At 43.9% G+C, this 15158-nt stretch overlaps 1 protein-coding gene across 1 annotated transcript; it reads right to left on the bottom strand.

Annotated features, from left to right (window-relative positions):
* Positions 1–979: 979 nt before the first annotated feature.
* Positions 980–14432, bottom strand: LOC134396760 (platelet-derived growth factor receptor-like protein). The gene is made up of 6 exons (XM_063123322.1): positions 14272–14432; positions 9833–10175; positions 8958–9109; positions 6680–6973; positions 5433–5572; positions 980–1537 (listed from the first exon to the last, which is right to left on the bottom strand). Exons 1-6 carry the CDS (start codon positions 14324–14326, stop codon positions 1316–1318), a joined length of 1206 nt encoding a protein of 401 aa, XP_062979392.1. The 5' UTR covers positions 14327–14432; the 3' UTR covers positions 980–1315.
* Positions 14433–15158: the final 726 nt, after the last annotated feature.

Here is a 15158-nt window from a genome sequence, read left to right as displayed (position 1 = left end):
ATTCACTTTGCTGAACCCAGGTTTATTTATGCATTTTATTTAAAATAGGTCTACCTATCTTTCTGGGCAAAAAAATGCCATACAATGATATAAAAGCAAAAATTAATAACACCATTAACCCAAATAGTACATAAGAGGGACTGCACTATTTTGTTTTGGGGTTGTTGGGTTTTGTTTTGTTTTTGGATGATGCCTCTCCCTCCCATACATTTTGCTTTTCGTATTTCTGTTTGAGTTCTTAATTATACGTGCCTTCTGGATGCAGGCTAAACCTTCATGAGTATTTGTCATGAGTACAAGTTGCAATTAAGAGGGGGGAAAATCACTGCTCTGCTTAGGCTTTCTAGGAGGAAATGTACTCAGCCATAAGCTGAGTGGTCAAAATAAGTCAAATGGGGGTCCCCCATGGCAGGTATTTGCCAAAATTTAAAGAGAGATGAGAACTTGCCATAAGTCAAGTGTGTAGACAACTACACAACTACCTTGTGTAGTTCCCATGACAGCATTTTTTCTGGCATGGGATGCACAATGCTTTTGGCCCTGAGTCCAAAGGAGGAAGTGCCATCTTAGCCTGGGGGTCAGCCTGGGGGATAGGGGCCACATATGTGCATATGCACCCACACATGGATACAAACACACCACATGTACACAATCTTCCCACGCCCCCCCACCCCACCACCATGCACACACATTTCAGCAGGGAAGGGGAGGTTTAAACCATGAGATCTCAGAATCAGGAGTGTATGTGGAGGTTTAAACCTTTCTCATCCTCCAGCAATCACCAGCAAGATTGCTGTTACTCTGCCAATATTAGCAGCGGGAAAGCAGCAATCTCAGAAGCAGGATTGCTAAGGATTTGGAGAGGTTTTCCCCTTTCCCAGCCCCCAGTGATCTCCAGTGAGATCACTGTCCTAGTGCTAACAACAGCACTGGAACAGAGTTTCACACACACACACACACACACACACACACACACACACACACACACACACACACACTCACTCACTGTTCAGCTGATTAGCTGGAATGCAGGGGAGAAAGTGGGTGGGGTCCCACTAGCAGGTTGTACGCCCTTGCCTGGCAAAGCTGTGAATACCTTAAGAGAGTTTCCCCACCTTACACAATAGCTTGTAAGCAAACGTTTACTCCCTTCTTGAGGGGAAAAACACTCCACTTGCAATTTTAATGAGTAAGCAAGAAGGGGTAATGGGCAACGTTAGAGAAGGCAACGTTTTATCCTTGTTTTTGATTGCAGCCCCTAATCTTTGGATTTCTAAGAGTAGCTGGGTCTTTCAGAATTACAGGCCAGAGGTGGTTATCCAGACTTTGCTTTCTTTGGGGCCAGTGTGGCTGGAAGCAAGCGAATCCGAGTAGACACTGTGGTGGTGCCCTGCAGATTTTCGGCAATGCAGGAATACAACCCATCATCCACAGCACGTGCCTCATCAATGTACAAGATGCTTTCAGATTCCTGCTGCACCTGTCCGCTGCGTCGCACCAAATCTGTGCGTTCACGGACATATGGCGGTCTTCCCATCTGAAAGCGAAGCAAGGCACAGTTTTAGGAAAGGGCTATCCATTGTGGGCAGAGCACACCGCCCCAGGGCACAACAGAGGTTAGCAATCCCATCCCCCCTGCCGCTATTTAGCTGTGGAGATGGGAACATGAGCAACCTGCGATGCTGATGAGAAGGCAGTAGGATCCTTTGTGACATCAACCTGTCCAGAATTTGGGTCTCTATGGTGGCTTTTTTTTCACTGTGCAGCCCACATTGCTGCTAGAGTACTGCAGACTGACACAGATCAAATGGGTCTAAAGATAAGATTCATCTCTGTTGCTGGGCTGAACCATATTCTCTTGACAGGGACAGGGTGAGGAAGCCAAATAAGATGTCATCATGGTAGTACGGAAGCCAGAATTCTGTCTTTGGGACTTCTCTCCAGTCCCTTGGTTCTCCTCTCACCAGTGTGCTAGTTGGATCTGTTTCAGACCCAAAGCCAAATTTAATTTTGCAGAATTTCTTGGGGGCTGCATTCCAAGGGTGGGCAGGGCCAAAGGCAAAAAGGGAGGGGCCAAAATACCCCAACCCCCAATTTATTGAAGCTTAAAGTTCTTACTAGCAACAATTAAGCTTTAGGACAGGTGTCACTCTTTTAGAATGGAGTGTATTTGTGTGTGTATGTGTGTGTCAGGGTGGGAGAATTGCACCAAAACTGGGAAACTACCAAATGAACAGGGAGAAAGGGGTGTGGCCAAGGAAAGAGGGCATGTCCTCTGGACAGATTTGGACCCTGGGCTTGAGGTTCGGCACCCCTGATCTACCGTCTCATCTTCATCTCCACCCTTTCATGCCAGTCAAGGCGGAAGGATGGGTTTGGGTGTGTGTTTTTGCTGGGTGAATCCATGTATTTACTTCCTAGCTGCTGGGCACTGCAGCGATCTGTGGTCAGCATGGGCATCTGGTAAACCACGAGGGCTGGATTGGGACCACAGGAAGGCCAGATTGGGCCTGAAGTTCTGTGCTCCTTGCTAGATGGTTGCATTTGTGCCCTGCAGCCGTGCCTTGCAAGGCCCCAGTCAATGCCCTCTGCCAAAGGAGGAAGTGCCATCTTAGCACAGGATGGGGCAGAAAAGGAGCAAAAAGACAAAAACGTTGCAATAGTGGCAGCAATCAGGATGCCGATGCTTCCAAATCTTGCCAATGCATTTAATTTGATGTCCTGCTTGGTCCTGTTTGGTCAGCCTTGGGAACCGCTCATAGTGTGCAACTCTAGAACATCAATGTTGAATATGCTTGGCGGTTTTACAGTGAGCGGCAGACCAAAGAAGCTACGAATAGATGAGCAATAGCAGGGTAATATAATTAGCCTTTTGCAGTCCAGAGTAAAGCAATGCCCACCACACAAAACCACCCACAGAAAGAATGAACATGAAGTACTGTCACAAGAAAAAACAAAATAAAATCAAGTAAACAAAATCTATAGTGACATGTGATTTCAACAGCTTCTGAGTGAGATGAAGCAATTTAACGAAACCGAGAAATGCCTGGGTATCACCATGTTCTCACTCACACAGACTGACTCTTCACACCAGCTGAAGTTCTCCCCAAAGAAAATAGCTAAGTAACCTCGAAGCATCAAAGATGCTTGTGGTTCTGAAAGTTGCATCCCCACCATGACACTTTCCTATGGGAGGACTTTTCATTTGAAGATGGATCCTTGACAATTTCCGACGACTTCGGCATCTTCCTCATGATTCAGGTTTTTGGTTCAGATACAGGCTATTTATCTCAAGACACTATACTGCGACCTATCTCTTCCTAAAACATACAAAGGTCCAGGGATAACCATAAGATCATTCCAGGATGACCTTGCATTTTCTCCAAGGCTTCTCAAATATATACCTAAGCCCTAAAGGCCTGCCATTTTCAATGGAGGCACCACACCTTTGGAACTCCCTTCCTGGAGAAATAGATAGGAACAATCATTAGATGGGTTTAAGATAACCTTAAGATGCAATCCTGTAGGTCTGAAACCTGTTAGATGAAGGACTTTGATCTCAAAGCTCTCTGTCTACCTAATTCCTGGCAACTAGAGCCAGGTGGGTTGGGAGGAGAGGCAAAGCCTCTTGGTCTTCCATGGTCCTCCATTTTGGGTAGATGGGCCTCTGAGGCCATCTAGGTCACTCACCTCGCTGTGAGCTGGCAAGGGAATTTAGGGCCTTGTGTGTTCTGGTGGATCCGTGTCCTCTCCTCTTCCCACCGACTGGCACACCCTTTCCTCCCTCCCTATGATCTTCCAATCCAAGGTCACAACACTGCCATGGAGCTTCCTGTGGGGGCTGGAATGCACAGGAGGTGAGTAGGGAAATCCCTGCTCAGCTTCTACCTCCCTGAGGTCATAATGCTGTCCATGGCCTTGAGAGGGAATTCCCCCCATCCTATGGCCAATCAGACTCCATCTAAGAGCCATAGGATCACTCTCTTAAAAAAAATTATTCCACTAAAATAATTTTAGTGAGCTGTGAACTTTGATTGCTACTGCTTAATGCTTATAAATTAGTGGATTTGGTGGGGCATTGTTAATTGTTTTATTTGTATTCATTAACATTTTTATAAAGTTTCTTGGGAGTTTAATGCCGGTTAGAACATTCAAAAATAGAACAAATCAATAAAAATTCTAGGCCAAGCAACTGGACCTACTCAAAAGTAGGTCCCACTGTGTTCAGTGAGGCTTACTCCTAGGTAAATGTGGATAAGACTGCAGCCTTAGAGTAGTTATTAGGGAGATGCTGTCAACATTGGCGACTTTATCCCTTTCCCACAGCCTGTGGAGGTATAGGATGCTTCCAGACAAGGCTCTGCCTTATTCATGGAATGTTACTGGTGTATGTATTCAGATGTCATCTTCCATTTGTAATTGTCCCATGCTTTCCCACTGTTTCTTCCATCTCTTTCAACCAAAAACAAAAAACTGTTAAGGATGAAAAGATACACTAGCTGCTCCATGCCTTTAGATCACAAAATTGGGTGGGATAGCTAATACCCTGGAAGACAGAGTAAAAGGTTAGGCCTCATCTACAGTATTGCGTCCAGTTCTGGGCTCCACAATTCAAGAAGGAAGCAGACAAGCTGGAGCGTGTTCAGAGGAGGGCAACCAGGATGATCATGGATCTGGAAACAAAGCCCTATGAAGAGAGACTGAAAGAACTGGGCATGTTTAGCCTGGAGAAGAGAATATTGAGGGGAGACATGATAGCACTCTTCAAATACTTAAAAGGTTGTCACACAGAGGAGGGCCAGGATCTCTTCTTGATCCTCTCAGAGTGCAGGACACGGAATAACGGGCTCAAGTTAAAGGAAGCCAGATTCCAGCTGGACATCAGGAAAAACTTCCTGACCGTTAGAGCAGTACGACAATGGAATCAGTTGCCTGGTGAGGTTGTGGGCTCTCCCACACTAGAGGCCTTCAAGAGGCAGCTGGACAAGCATCTGTCAGGTATGCTTTAGGGTGGATTCCTGCATTGAACAGGGAGTTGGACTCGATGGCCTTGTAGGCCCCTTCCAACTCTGCTATTCTATGATTCTATGGTAGCATTAGGAGTCATCCATTTGGAAGCACTCAGAAAAGTATTCAGGTGTGGGCAAAGCACATGACAAGGCTGCCGGATGTTTTTCTCAAGAGGAACAATGTGATTTTTCATTCTGTCTCTGACCTATTCCTGCCAGGAGGTCAAGCCCATCATTATTCAGCTTGGCTTTGCGTCCTCTCCGTGGGCTGGGTTCATGGGTCATGAGAGACCTTTGTTTGGATTTCTAAGGGGGAAATGCCACAGATCAGCATCGGAGGAGAAGTCTGTGAAAGAGCAGCGTTGTATGAGGCGAGCTACTTCTCTTTTCCCACACCCACCCCGCCGGCACCCCAACACCTACTTGCTGCCCTGGATATTCCCACGTGAAATCGATGGCAATTTCTGGTTCCCCAAACGCAGTGCAAGTGACGTTGAAATTTTCTCCAACCCGAAAGGAGGCCACTGAGGACTGGATGGTTGGTTTGGGCACTGAGGACGGATCTGCAAGGTTGGAAACGGAGGACGAAAAATTCAGTGTACCTGCTTTTCAATACCTGCTTTATTCAGCCAATATTAATCTATTTATTTATTGCTGCTTTATACTATCAGACCACGAGTCCATTCAGGACAGTTTTGCTTGTTCTGACTGGCAGTAGCACCACATGATTTCAGCCAGAGAAGTCTCTTCCAGTTCTAGTGCCTAAGGTTATGTCTGGGTATCTGTCTTGACTTTCACCTGTGACTTGCCTCAGCCTAAACTGATTTAAACCGTCAACTCTACTGATCCTACCCAGCTTCCAGACTCTGGACCTCACAGCCAGTTGGGTCAATTGATATACATCGGTACCTAGGCACCCTGACCATAAGCATACTCTAGGAAGGGATGTTCTGCCCCAACTGGACATTGTGTTACTTGTTACGTTGCCCCCCAAGTTCTGCATTTATAACTGCTTTAATTTCCCCTATCTGAATCTGTTAGCAACTGACCAGGCCTTGTTGTTATGCATGGGTTAGTTGTCCCTAAGAAGAACTTTAATGCAGTTTGCACCAGCTCTTCCTCAGTTTGGAAGGGACCTTCTTCAGGCTTGGTTCTTTGCTATTGCTCTTGGTTGCAACCTGAAGGCCTGGCCTTGCATTGTTATTTTAGCTTGTCCATAGATTTCATCCATTCCTCCTCCCTCCTCAGTGAAGAATTGTTCCTGCTTTTATTAGTTGTTTACTGTTTATGTTGCGTTCCAATAAAGATGAGGATTTGATTCATACTGAAGGGGATTGGGTCAGGTTGGAGTTTAGCTGCCTGGATAGACATGTAGCCCAATGTATACTGAGGCCAGAAAAATAGATTTTGTACATTTGAATTTTTATATTGATGTTCCTTTCTCAGAACAATGGAGCTTTTGATGAGCTGGTTATGTCTCTCTCAAGGTTTTAGACATTTTATGCAAAATTATTTTGAATTTGAAATCTTAAGTACAGAAAACATCGTGTGTGTGTGTGTGTGTGTGTGTGTGAGAGAGAGAGAGAGAGAGAGAGAGAGAGAGAGAGAGAGAGAGAGAGAGAGAGAGAGAGAGAGAGAGAGACTTGCAGTTCATTGTTTAGGTTACTTACAGTTCACATAAATCAGCATATATTTTGTGGAAATCTGCCTCACTCCATCCACATTTGCCATGCAGAAGAGGGAGCCAGCGTGGGAGGGACGTGGGCGGTGGATCATGAACCCTCTCTTCACATCATAGGAGATGTCTATGCCATCCACAGGCACTTTCTCTGGTGGGAACTCCCGGTGCAGGGTCACTTTGGCAACTGGATTTGTCACCTGGCACGGCAGAAGGGTGGGGTGGTTTGTACGCAGCTGGATTACTTCGTAGTAATCTTCGGTGGGCACAAATAGCTCCTGAGGGTCTGAGGAGAAAGTGACACATTGGCATACAAAGACCTCTTGTATATCTACTGGCAGGTCTGCAAAGTTATTGTCATCTCTAGCCTCTCTAGAAAAGCCACATTCAAACCATAGTCAACAAGGGGATGCCAATTTTTGAACTATAGCTACTTTAAGAGCCATTTGATATACAGCCATTAGCAGTGAATAATGTTTAGTGCCGTGCCATGATAAACTTCACCAGCTAATTTCTACATATCAAGCAACAGGACTGAGACAAAGCTGGGTTTTTTTTTTATGGCCCATGAGCTGGCTACTCTATTCAACAATCAAATTAAAGGGTTGTATCCAATTGTATTTGTCTACCAGCAGAGATCTGGTGGGTGTAGAGTGAGGAAGAGGGGAAAGGAAACCTGTATAACATAGAATGTGGCTCCTAATTCTCTCATGAAGGCCCTATCACAGCTTTACAGTAACCAAGGAAAGCTAGGGTGGTCACTTACACATGGCCAAAAGGAAAGAGAAAATCATCAAAAGAGAGGACAAAGGAGGATAAGTACATAAAGAAAGGCCCTGCTGGATCAGACCAAGGGTCCATCTAGTCCAGCATTCTGTTCACACACTGGCCAACCACCTGCTCACGGGAAACCCACAAGCAGGACATTTCCATGTGTCAATGTATACATATAGATGTAATGCTGAAATACGGACTATAACATCAATAGAAATACAATACATTTCATTATAGTGGGGTCAACTGTGACCAGGTGACCTGTGTGCCTGGTCACTCTGCTGCCCAGGTGTTCACTGTTTGTGGACAACTTCATTTCTCCCTTCTTTCTCCCAGCTTGGGCTGGAATGTCCTCCAAATAGAGGACTGTCCTCTGTAAAGGAGGACAGAAGGAGCTCAGTGTGACAGAGCACATGGTTTGCATGCAGAAGATCCCAGGTTCCATCTCTGGCATCTCCAGGCAGGGCTAGGAAACCCTGGAGAGCCAGTGCCAGTCAGTGGCTAGATGGACCAATGGCTTCCTATGTTCCTAAAGTAGGACACATGGCCACCATAAAACTTGCTGTGGTGCACTAAGTATGTTGCATTCATGCAAGTTGAATTAATTGTGCAATGTCTCCTTAAGTACAAGCCAGTCTCTCCCTTCCCCCATCATTCTTTGGCCTAAGAAAAGTCTTGCTACCGACCTATGTTGAAAGCGCTGCCAGGGAGCAGGAAGGAATCCTGTAAATAAGCTAGATATGTTATTAATGCCTGTGTGAGGCCAAATTCAGTCATCACTGTTCAACATGCAACACAATGGGAATGGCATATAGTACGGCATATATTAACAGTTTGCTCAATCTCACAGCTGTGTTTTTCTGGTATCAGAAGCTGATGGTAAACAAATACCTCACTCCTCTCTTTCTGTATATAATTTTGCTCACAAAGTCCCTTTACAGGAGAGTATAGTCACAGATAGTTCTGAAATACTAAGCAGTTTGTTCATGATTATGTAGGAAAGGTTCAAATGTGGGTTCACTATGCTCTAAACCAGCTTCCTGGTTCCTGTACCACCAAGCACAGGGTCTTCTTTCTAGTTCTAGCCATGTCTTGCTGTCTTTACATTAAGGGGGGGAAAAGACCCATAACAGGCTTTATTTTTCTCGGACTTTTCCACATTCACTATGGATTCCTTCATTTACCAAGTGATTAGTAATTGAAACCTTCCCCTCAGGGCAATGTTCCATAAAACTCAATGAAACAGCACCATCTAGTGGCAGAATTAATTCCATAATTATTTTAGATACTGGGTTATCTCTGGGTTGTTTTTTAGCGAGATTTCCAGAGGAAGGTGCAAGACATGTCCTGGAGCTTGATGGCATCATGCAATGGACCAGCGAATGTCAGTGAGTGGCCAATCATGAGCATGCAATAAAGTGCTCATGTAGAGAAGCTCAAAGCCTGAAGGGACCAAGTGTACTAATCCATCCCATTAAACAATGAAAAAGACGGACCTGTGAAGAAGATGAATGCTTTGCTCAGCTTGTCCTCTCCATCATGACACTCGCTGTCATGGCACTGGAATGACCAGCAGCTATACTCGCCCGTGTCTGCTGCTGTGGAGTTGACGACTATCAGCTGGCTGTGCCTCTCAAAGCGTTTGATTCTGGAAGGGAGAGGAAAAAGACTTAGGACAAAGAGTTGTCTTTCTTACCCTGTTTCCCCCTACAGGTATGGGAAGTTTCTCCATTGGACACATTCCTTAGTCAATGCAACACCAAGACATGACAAATGCATCTATGTGAAACAAATCTCTGCCAGGGGATGCCACCAATACACACCATCAGGGGTGTAGAAGGTCAGGCCCACGGACCAAATCCACCTACCCTGTGGTCCCAATCCAGCTCCCCGGGGTTCCCCAGTTGGCCTGAATCTCTTCCTCCTGACCACCAATGGTTTGGTAGTTCCCAGCTTTTGTGCACTTCTCCCCATCCCTGTAGCTCAGTGTGATAGAGCACATACACGGCATGCAGAAGATCCCAGGTTCAATCCCTGGCTTCTCCAGATATGGCTATGGAAAGAATCCTGCCGCAAACCCTGGAGAGCCATTGCTGCCAGTCAGTGTCGACAATACTGGGCTAGATAGACCAATGGTCTGACTCAGGATAAGGTAGCTTGCTATGATCTTATGTTGAAATGCCTTTCTGGAGGCTTAGTAACTGGCAGTAAGAGCTTTAAGCTAATATGGGCTGGTATTTTGGCCCTGCCTCTTTGCCTTCAAGCCCTATTTGTCTTCGACCCCCACCTACCACTGGAATGCGGCCCCCGAGAATTTCTCCCAGATTGAATTCAGCCCTCGGGAGGATAGAGATTCAACACCCGTGCTCACCGGAGACGCCTCTCAACCTCATCATCTTCCAGGTAGGGAGGATATCTCCACTTGATGGCCCTTCCTTTGCAGCGCAGGTCCAGGGTGTCTCCTGCTCTGAGCACCAGTGTGTCAGGAACCTTCTGGAACTGCCCTCTTGCCACTGCCCGGGTCAGAATGAAGGGGGGCTGTTGTTGCCGACTGGCAGCAGTGGTGGGTTTGGCTTGGCCTTTCTTTAGAAACTTGGGGGCTTCCTGTTGTGCTTTTTTACCAGTCGCTTTGGAAACTTTGGTCTCTCTGCCTTTCATCGCCTTCATGACCTTCTTCTCTGTAGCTTTGGAGGGCTTTTCTTTCTGGCACTCAGCTACGAGGAGAAATGTTTATAAGCCATCACATTAGTGACATTTAGTTTTGCTCAGTGGATAAACGAAGACTGAAAATATAAAGATGGTGTTACCATTCCTTGCACCCATTTCATTTTTAAGGGCTTTTTGTTTATGATAAACATCATGCATTAGCTCTTTCTAAGCCTTGTCTCTTGTCCAAGGCTTGACTCCACTGAGCCATGAGAAAATTCCAATTAACTATAACATTTTAACTATAACCACCACCAGCCTTTAGCCTCTGAAGCCTCCCGTTTACTACTAGGGAACTCATTCTCCAAGCGCCTGTCTGCAGCATGTTTTTCACAAGCTTTGTGGGATTTTCTAACGCGTGCAGACAAAGTTGCGCTACAAAGCACTTCCTAGAGGGCACTGACCCACACAAGTATGAGCATCGAGAGGAGGGGAAGTTTTTAATTACAGACCACATAATCAGCAATTGCAGCACCCATACTCAATGGTTGTATCAGGAAGCTGAGGGCGGGCAGGGGGGGGGGGAGCCGGAGATTTGTGAAAGTACAAAGTCTTTAGGGGGAAAAACTAACAGAGGAGAAGCAGTGGCTGTTCTGAATCAGTGCCTGGGCATGGAAATGGACTGGATGAGGGCCAACAAACTGAGACTCAATCCAAACAAGATGGCGGTACTGTTAGTGGGTGCTTCATCTGCCTGGCTAGGTGTTCTGGAGGGTTGTATTCTGATTGTACTTTTATCTTATATTTTTAAGCTTTCATAGGGTGACCTTATTTATTTAATTAATTTATATACCGCCCCATAGCCGAAGCTCTCTGGGCGGTTTACAAATGAAAGGGAGGACAGGGCTCCTGTATCTTTAAGGGAGAGGCGGGTAAGAAATTATTATTATTATTATTATTATTATTATTATTATTATTATTATTATCTTTAACATTTGTATTGAAAAGGGAATTTCAGCAGGTGTCATTTGTACATATGGGGAACTTGGTGAAATTTCCTCTTCATCACCACAGTTAAAGCTGCAGGTGCCCTGCCCTCTTTTAAATCTGGTCACTCTAGTATAGCTCCTGCAGCTTTAACTGCTGTGATGAAGAGAGAATTTCAGCAGCTTCTCCATATATACAAATGATACCTGCTGAAATTCCCTTCTATGCAACTGTTAAAGATACAGGAGCCCTGTCCTCCTTTTCATATGGTCACCCTAGCTTTCATATTTTTTGCTGTACTTATGGTTTTAATTTTTGTGAACTGCCCAGACAGCTTCAGCTATAGAAATGATATGAATCAATGATTGATTGAATGAATGAATATGGGGTTCCCATAGTTTTTCCTCAATGAGGCTAAAAGTAATTAGGGATGGGTGATTTTGAGCAAATGGGAAAGAGTTAAGCTGTCCTTCCACTCCAACAGCCATTCTTCCAATGAAACATAATGATGCAAACTTACTTAGAAGTAAGTTCCATTGAAACCAGTGGAGCTCATTGCTCAATAAACATGCATAGTATGAGGAAGATGTAAGACTATATGTGAATACTTCCTGGAACCTATACTTTTATGCATATAAAAGGTACAGAGCTGTACATAAGGATATGTTTTAATGTATTCCATACTCTGCAGATGGTCAGGACTTTGGGATACATAACCAGTTGTCTTCTGTCAAACTTTATAGAACCAAGGCAGCAAAGGCTACTTGTAACTGGTTCAGTTCAAAACTAAACTGAATAATCTCTGGATTCACACAAACTGAGGGGGTTCATCAGACAAGCATTTTATTGCACACTTGCTATTGCCCACTCAGTTTTTCATGAGTCCTTTAGATGATGTCCACGTCCCGCGTGCCTACCACTCCTTTTTGTCTTTTTTTCAATCACAAAATAGACCCCTTTTAATCTGACTTTTTTTGGGGGGAAACAGAATGTGCTGCCATTTTCTGCTGTGAGCAGGAAAAGCGGCACGATAAAAACGCCCTTGAATGGGCCACGTGGTCTTTGTTTACTTCCTTGTTCTTCTCTGGGCACTGCGATCCCCACCACCCCGTCTGATGACGCTCTGAACCTGATAACATTTGGAATTCCTAAACTGTCCTCAAGTCTTGGTGTTTCTCTCACTCTAATAATACTTTTTTCTTGATTAAAAACGGGGAGGGTTTGGAACCAAAAGACGTAATTTAAGCAAATCACATGTCTGAGTAATCTTTTCATTTTTATTACGTTTATAATAAATGTAATTATCCAAGGAGCTCAAGGTGGCTGCATAGCTCTGTCTCTAGGGTGACCATATTTTGGAAAACAAAAAGGAGGACAACATGGTCGCCCCCAAGGGGGCGTGTCCAGCACCAAGGGGGCGTGTCCACCCGAACATAGCCTTGGTCACATGTCTGATTTTACAGCACACATTTAAGACAAATCTCTTCTTCATAACATCTTAATGTTAAAATCACTGAAATAAAGAACAAGTGAGAGATTCAATGTATCTGAAATTAACTTCACTCACTCCTACTTTTGTAGGTTTTGCTGTACTTTGAAGCTTTTGCTATACTCTTTGTGTTATTTTATTTATTTATTTATTTATTTATTTATTTATTTATTTTATTACATTTATATACCGCCCCACAGCCGAAGCTCTCTGGGCGGTTTACAACAATTAAAAATAGTAAACATTAAAAGTATACAAAAATTTAAAAAACATAAAAACAGTATAAAATCAACAGTATAAAAAGTGTTACATTCTCCCCTTCCCTCAAATATTTTTTTGACTGTATCTTCATTCATTGCAAGCTGCTGTTGTTGTTAACAGGGTTTGTTACTGGCCCCAGATCTGTTTCAAATTTGGTATGGCTAAAGCTCTACCTAAAAGCTATCATGGTCCCAACTTTCAGCTCTTTATCTTTAAAAATGACAGTTTAAAAATTAATAATTTTAAAACCTCATTTTTAAAAAAATTCCTAAAAAATCAATGGATGAACAGATTTCTTTCAAATTTGGTGTGGCTAAAGCTCTACCTAAAAGCTATCACGGTGCCAACTTTCAGCTCTTTATCTTTAAAAATGACAGTTTTAAAAATAATAATTTTAAAACCTCATTTTTAAAAAAATTCCTAAAAAATCAATGGATGAACGGATCTCTTTCAAATTTGGTGTGGCTAAAGCTCTACCTAAATCCTATCATGGTACAAAGTTTCATCACTTTATCTTTAAAAATGATGATTTTAAAAATAATAATTTTAAAACCTCAATTTTTAAAAAAATTCCTAAAAAATCAATGGATGAACGGATCTGTTTCAAATTTGGTGTGGCTAAAGCTCTACCTAAGTCCTTTCATGGTGCAAAGTTTCATCTCTTTATCTTTAAAAATGACGATTTAAAAAATAATAATTTTAAAACCTCAATTTTTAAAAAATCCCTAAAAAATCAGTGGATGAACAGATCTGTTTCAAATTTGGTATGACTAAAGCCCTTCCTAAGAGCTACCATTGTGCCAAGTTTCATGTCTTTATCTTAAAAAATGACGGAGTTATAAGCATTTTTGTTAATTCCCATTAGAGCTGCTCTTTGCAAAAATCCGGATTTCCCCTCCCGGATTTGCCGGTTTACAGCGAAAAATCCGGTCAAATCCGGGTCATATGGTCACCCTATCTGTCTCTACCCAGCCCCGCTTTTCTCCTCAAAACAACCCTGTGAGGTAGGCCGGATGGGTTGACTGGACCATGGTCACCCACAAAGTGGGGTTTTGAACCCAGGTCTCCCTAGTCCTAGTCTGACACATTTTCAAATATTCCTCATAAAATATTCCTCATAAAATCCTCCAGTGAAGGAGAATCTTCATGGTTGTCAAGTAACGAATTCTCTTCCACCTTAGATTTGTGAAGGTGTTCTGGACTGGGAACCTGGTCCAAGGCCAGGCCAAAACTCAGAAGCTGATCTCTACACATATTGGCTCCCTTGGCTCCTGATGTGCGGCAGGCAACGAGAGGCCGTGTTTTCATATTCCCAACAAGGACCTCCTTGTGTGGGGAATTAAAAAATGCTCAGCACATTTTGCTAGGGAAGGAAAGAAATCATATGAGCAGAGGAGGAAGAAAGAATGAAGAAAAAACAGGCTTACCCCAAACAATGAGGAGAAGGCAGAAGCTCAAGACAACCAGTCCCTTAGAATTCATACTGGGACAAACCGGAGGGCACCCAAAATATGTCTTTGTGCAGCCAATTCACAAGTTGCAAAGTTGCTACCACCGCTGCGGCTTTCGCAGTTTAGAAGAAATCTCGCACCAAGTTCTCTTGGGAGCAGGGGGGTGGCGAGTGGGTGGGAAGAGAAGCAAGGGGATGGATAGTAAAGGGAGTTCAGGAGATTTCAAAGCAAAGCAAACTCTTGGCTTGCCTCATTAAACAAAATCCTTTTCACACATGAATGCCACAAGGACTCGGGATCCTACAGAGGAGGGTGAATAGGGCTATTCAGCGCTGCTCTCTGGGAGTCACACTCAAAGCTTAAAAACAATAATTTCCAATTAAAAATATTGTGGTGGAGTCCTTTTCAGATACTTTCCATAGAAAGCAGCAGCAGCAGGAGGAGAGGGAATGAAGTTTGATGGTTTTCTTTGACTGAATAAATTTTGCTCAGGCTAGGGTCAGCCTCCTTCTCCTTACAGCTCCTGGCATATTAAAAGGGTAAACACTTTGGTAAAACCTCTGAAGATTAAGATGAGCCCCTTGGTAAAAGATAGTGTACAACTGTAACAAACATATCAATGCTTCACAGCAGCCTTCTCCAACCTGATGCCCTCCAGATGTTCTGGACTACAACTCCCAGCATTCCCAACATTGGCCATGCTCTGCTCAGCCTGGCCGGAGTTAAAGTGCAAAACATCTGGAACACACCAGGTTGGGGGAGACTGCTTTACAGATTCATTGAAATGGATAGCCTGTTACAAATTCTTCTATATATCAGTCCTCTAGATCAGTGGTTCCCAATTGGTGGTCCGCGGACCCCAG

Source organism: Elgaria multicarinata, chromosome 3 (genome assembly GCF_023053635.1).
Source record: "Elgaria multicarinata webbii isolate HBS135686 ecotype San Diego chromosome 3, rElgMul1.1.pri, whole genome shotgun sequence".
NCBI classification, from domain to species: Eukaryota; Metazoa; Chordata; class Lepidosauria; order Squamata; family Anguidae; genus Elgaria; species Elgaria multicarinata.
Note: the sequence above shows the minus strand (reverse complement) of the source record. Positions and strands in the feature narration are given on the sequence as shown.

Excerpts from the sequence above, each read along its gene's own strand:
- LOC134396760 (XM_063123322.1), bottom strand. The coding sequence starts at position 14,326 with ATGAATTCTAAGGGACTGGTTGTCTTGAGCTTCTGCCTTCTCCTCATT. Across the intron at positions 9,110-9,832 it reads GAGGTTGAGAGGCGTCTCCG|AATCAAACGCTTTGAGAGGC; the intron begins GTGAGCACGGGT and ends TCTCCCTTCCAG. Across the intron at positions 1,538-5,432 it reads GGGAATATCCAGGGCAGCAA|ATGGGAAGACCGCCATATGT; the intron begins GTAGGTGTTGGG and ends CTTCGCTTTCAG.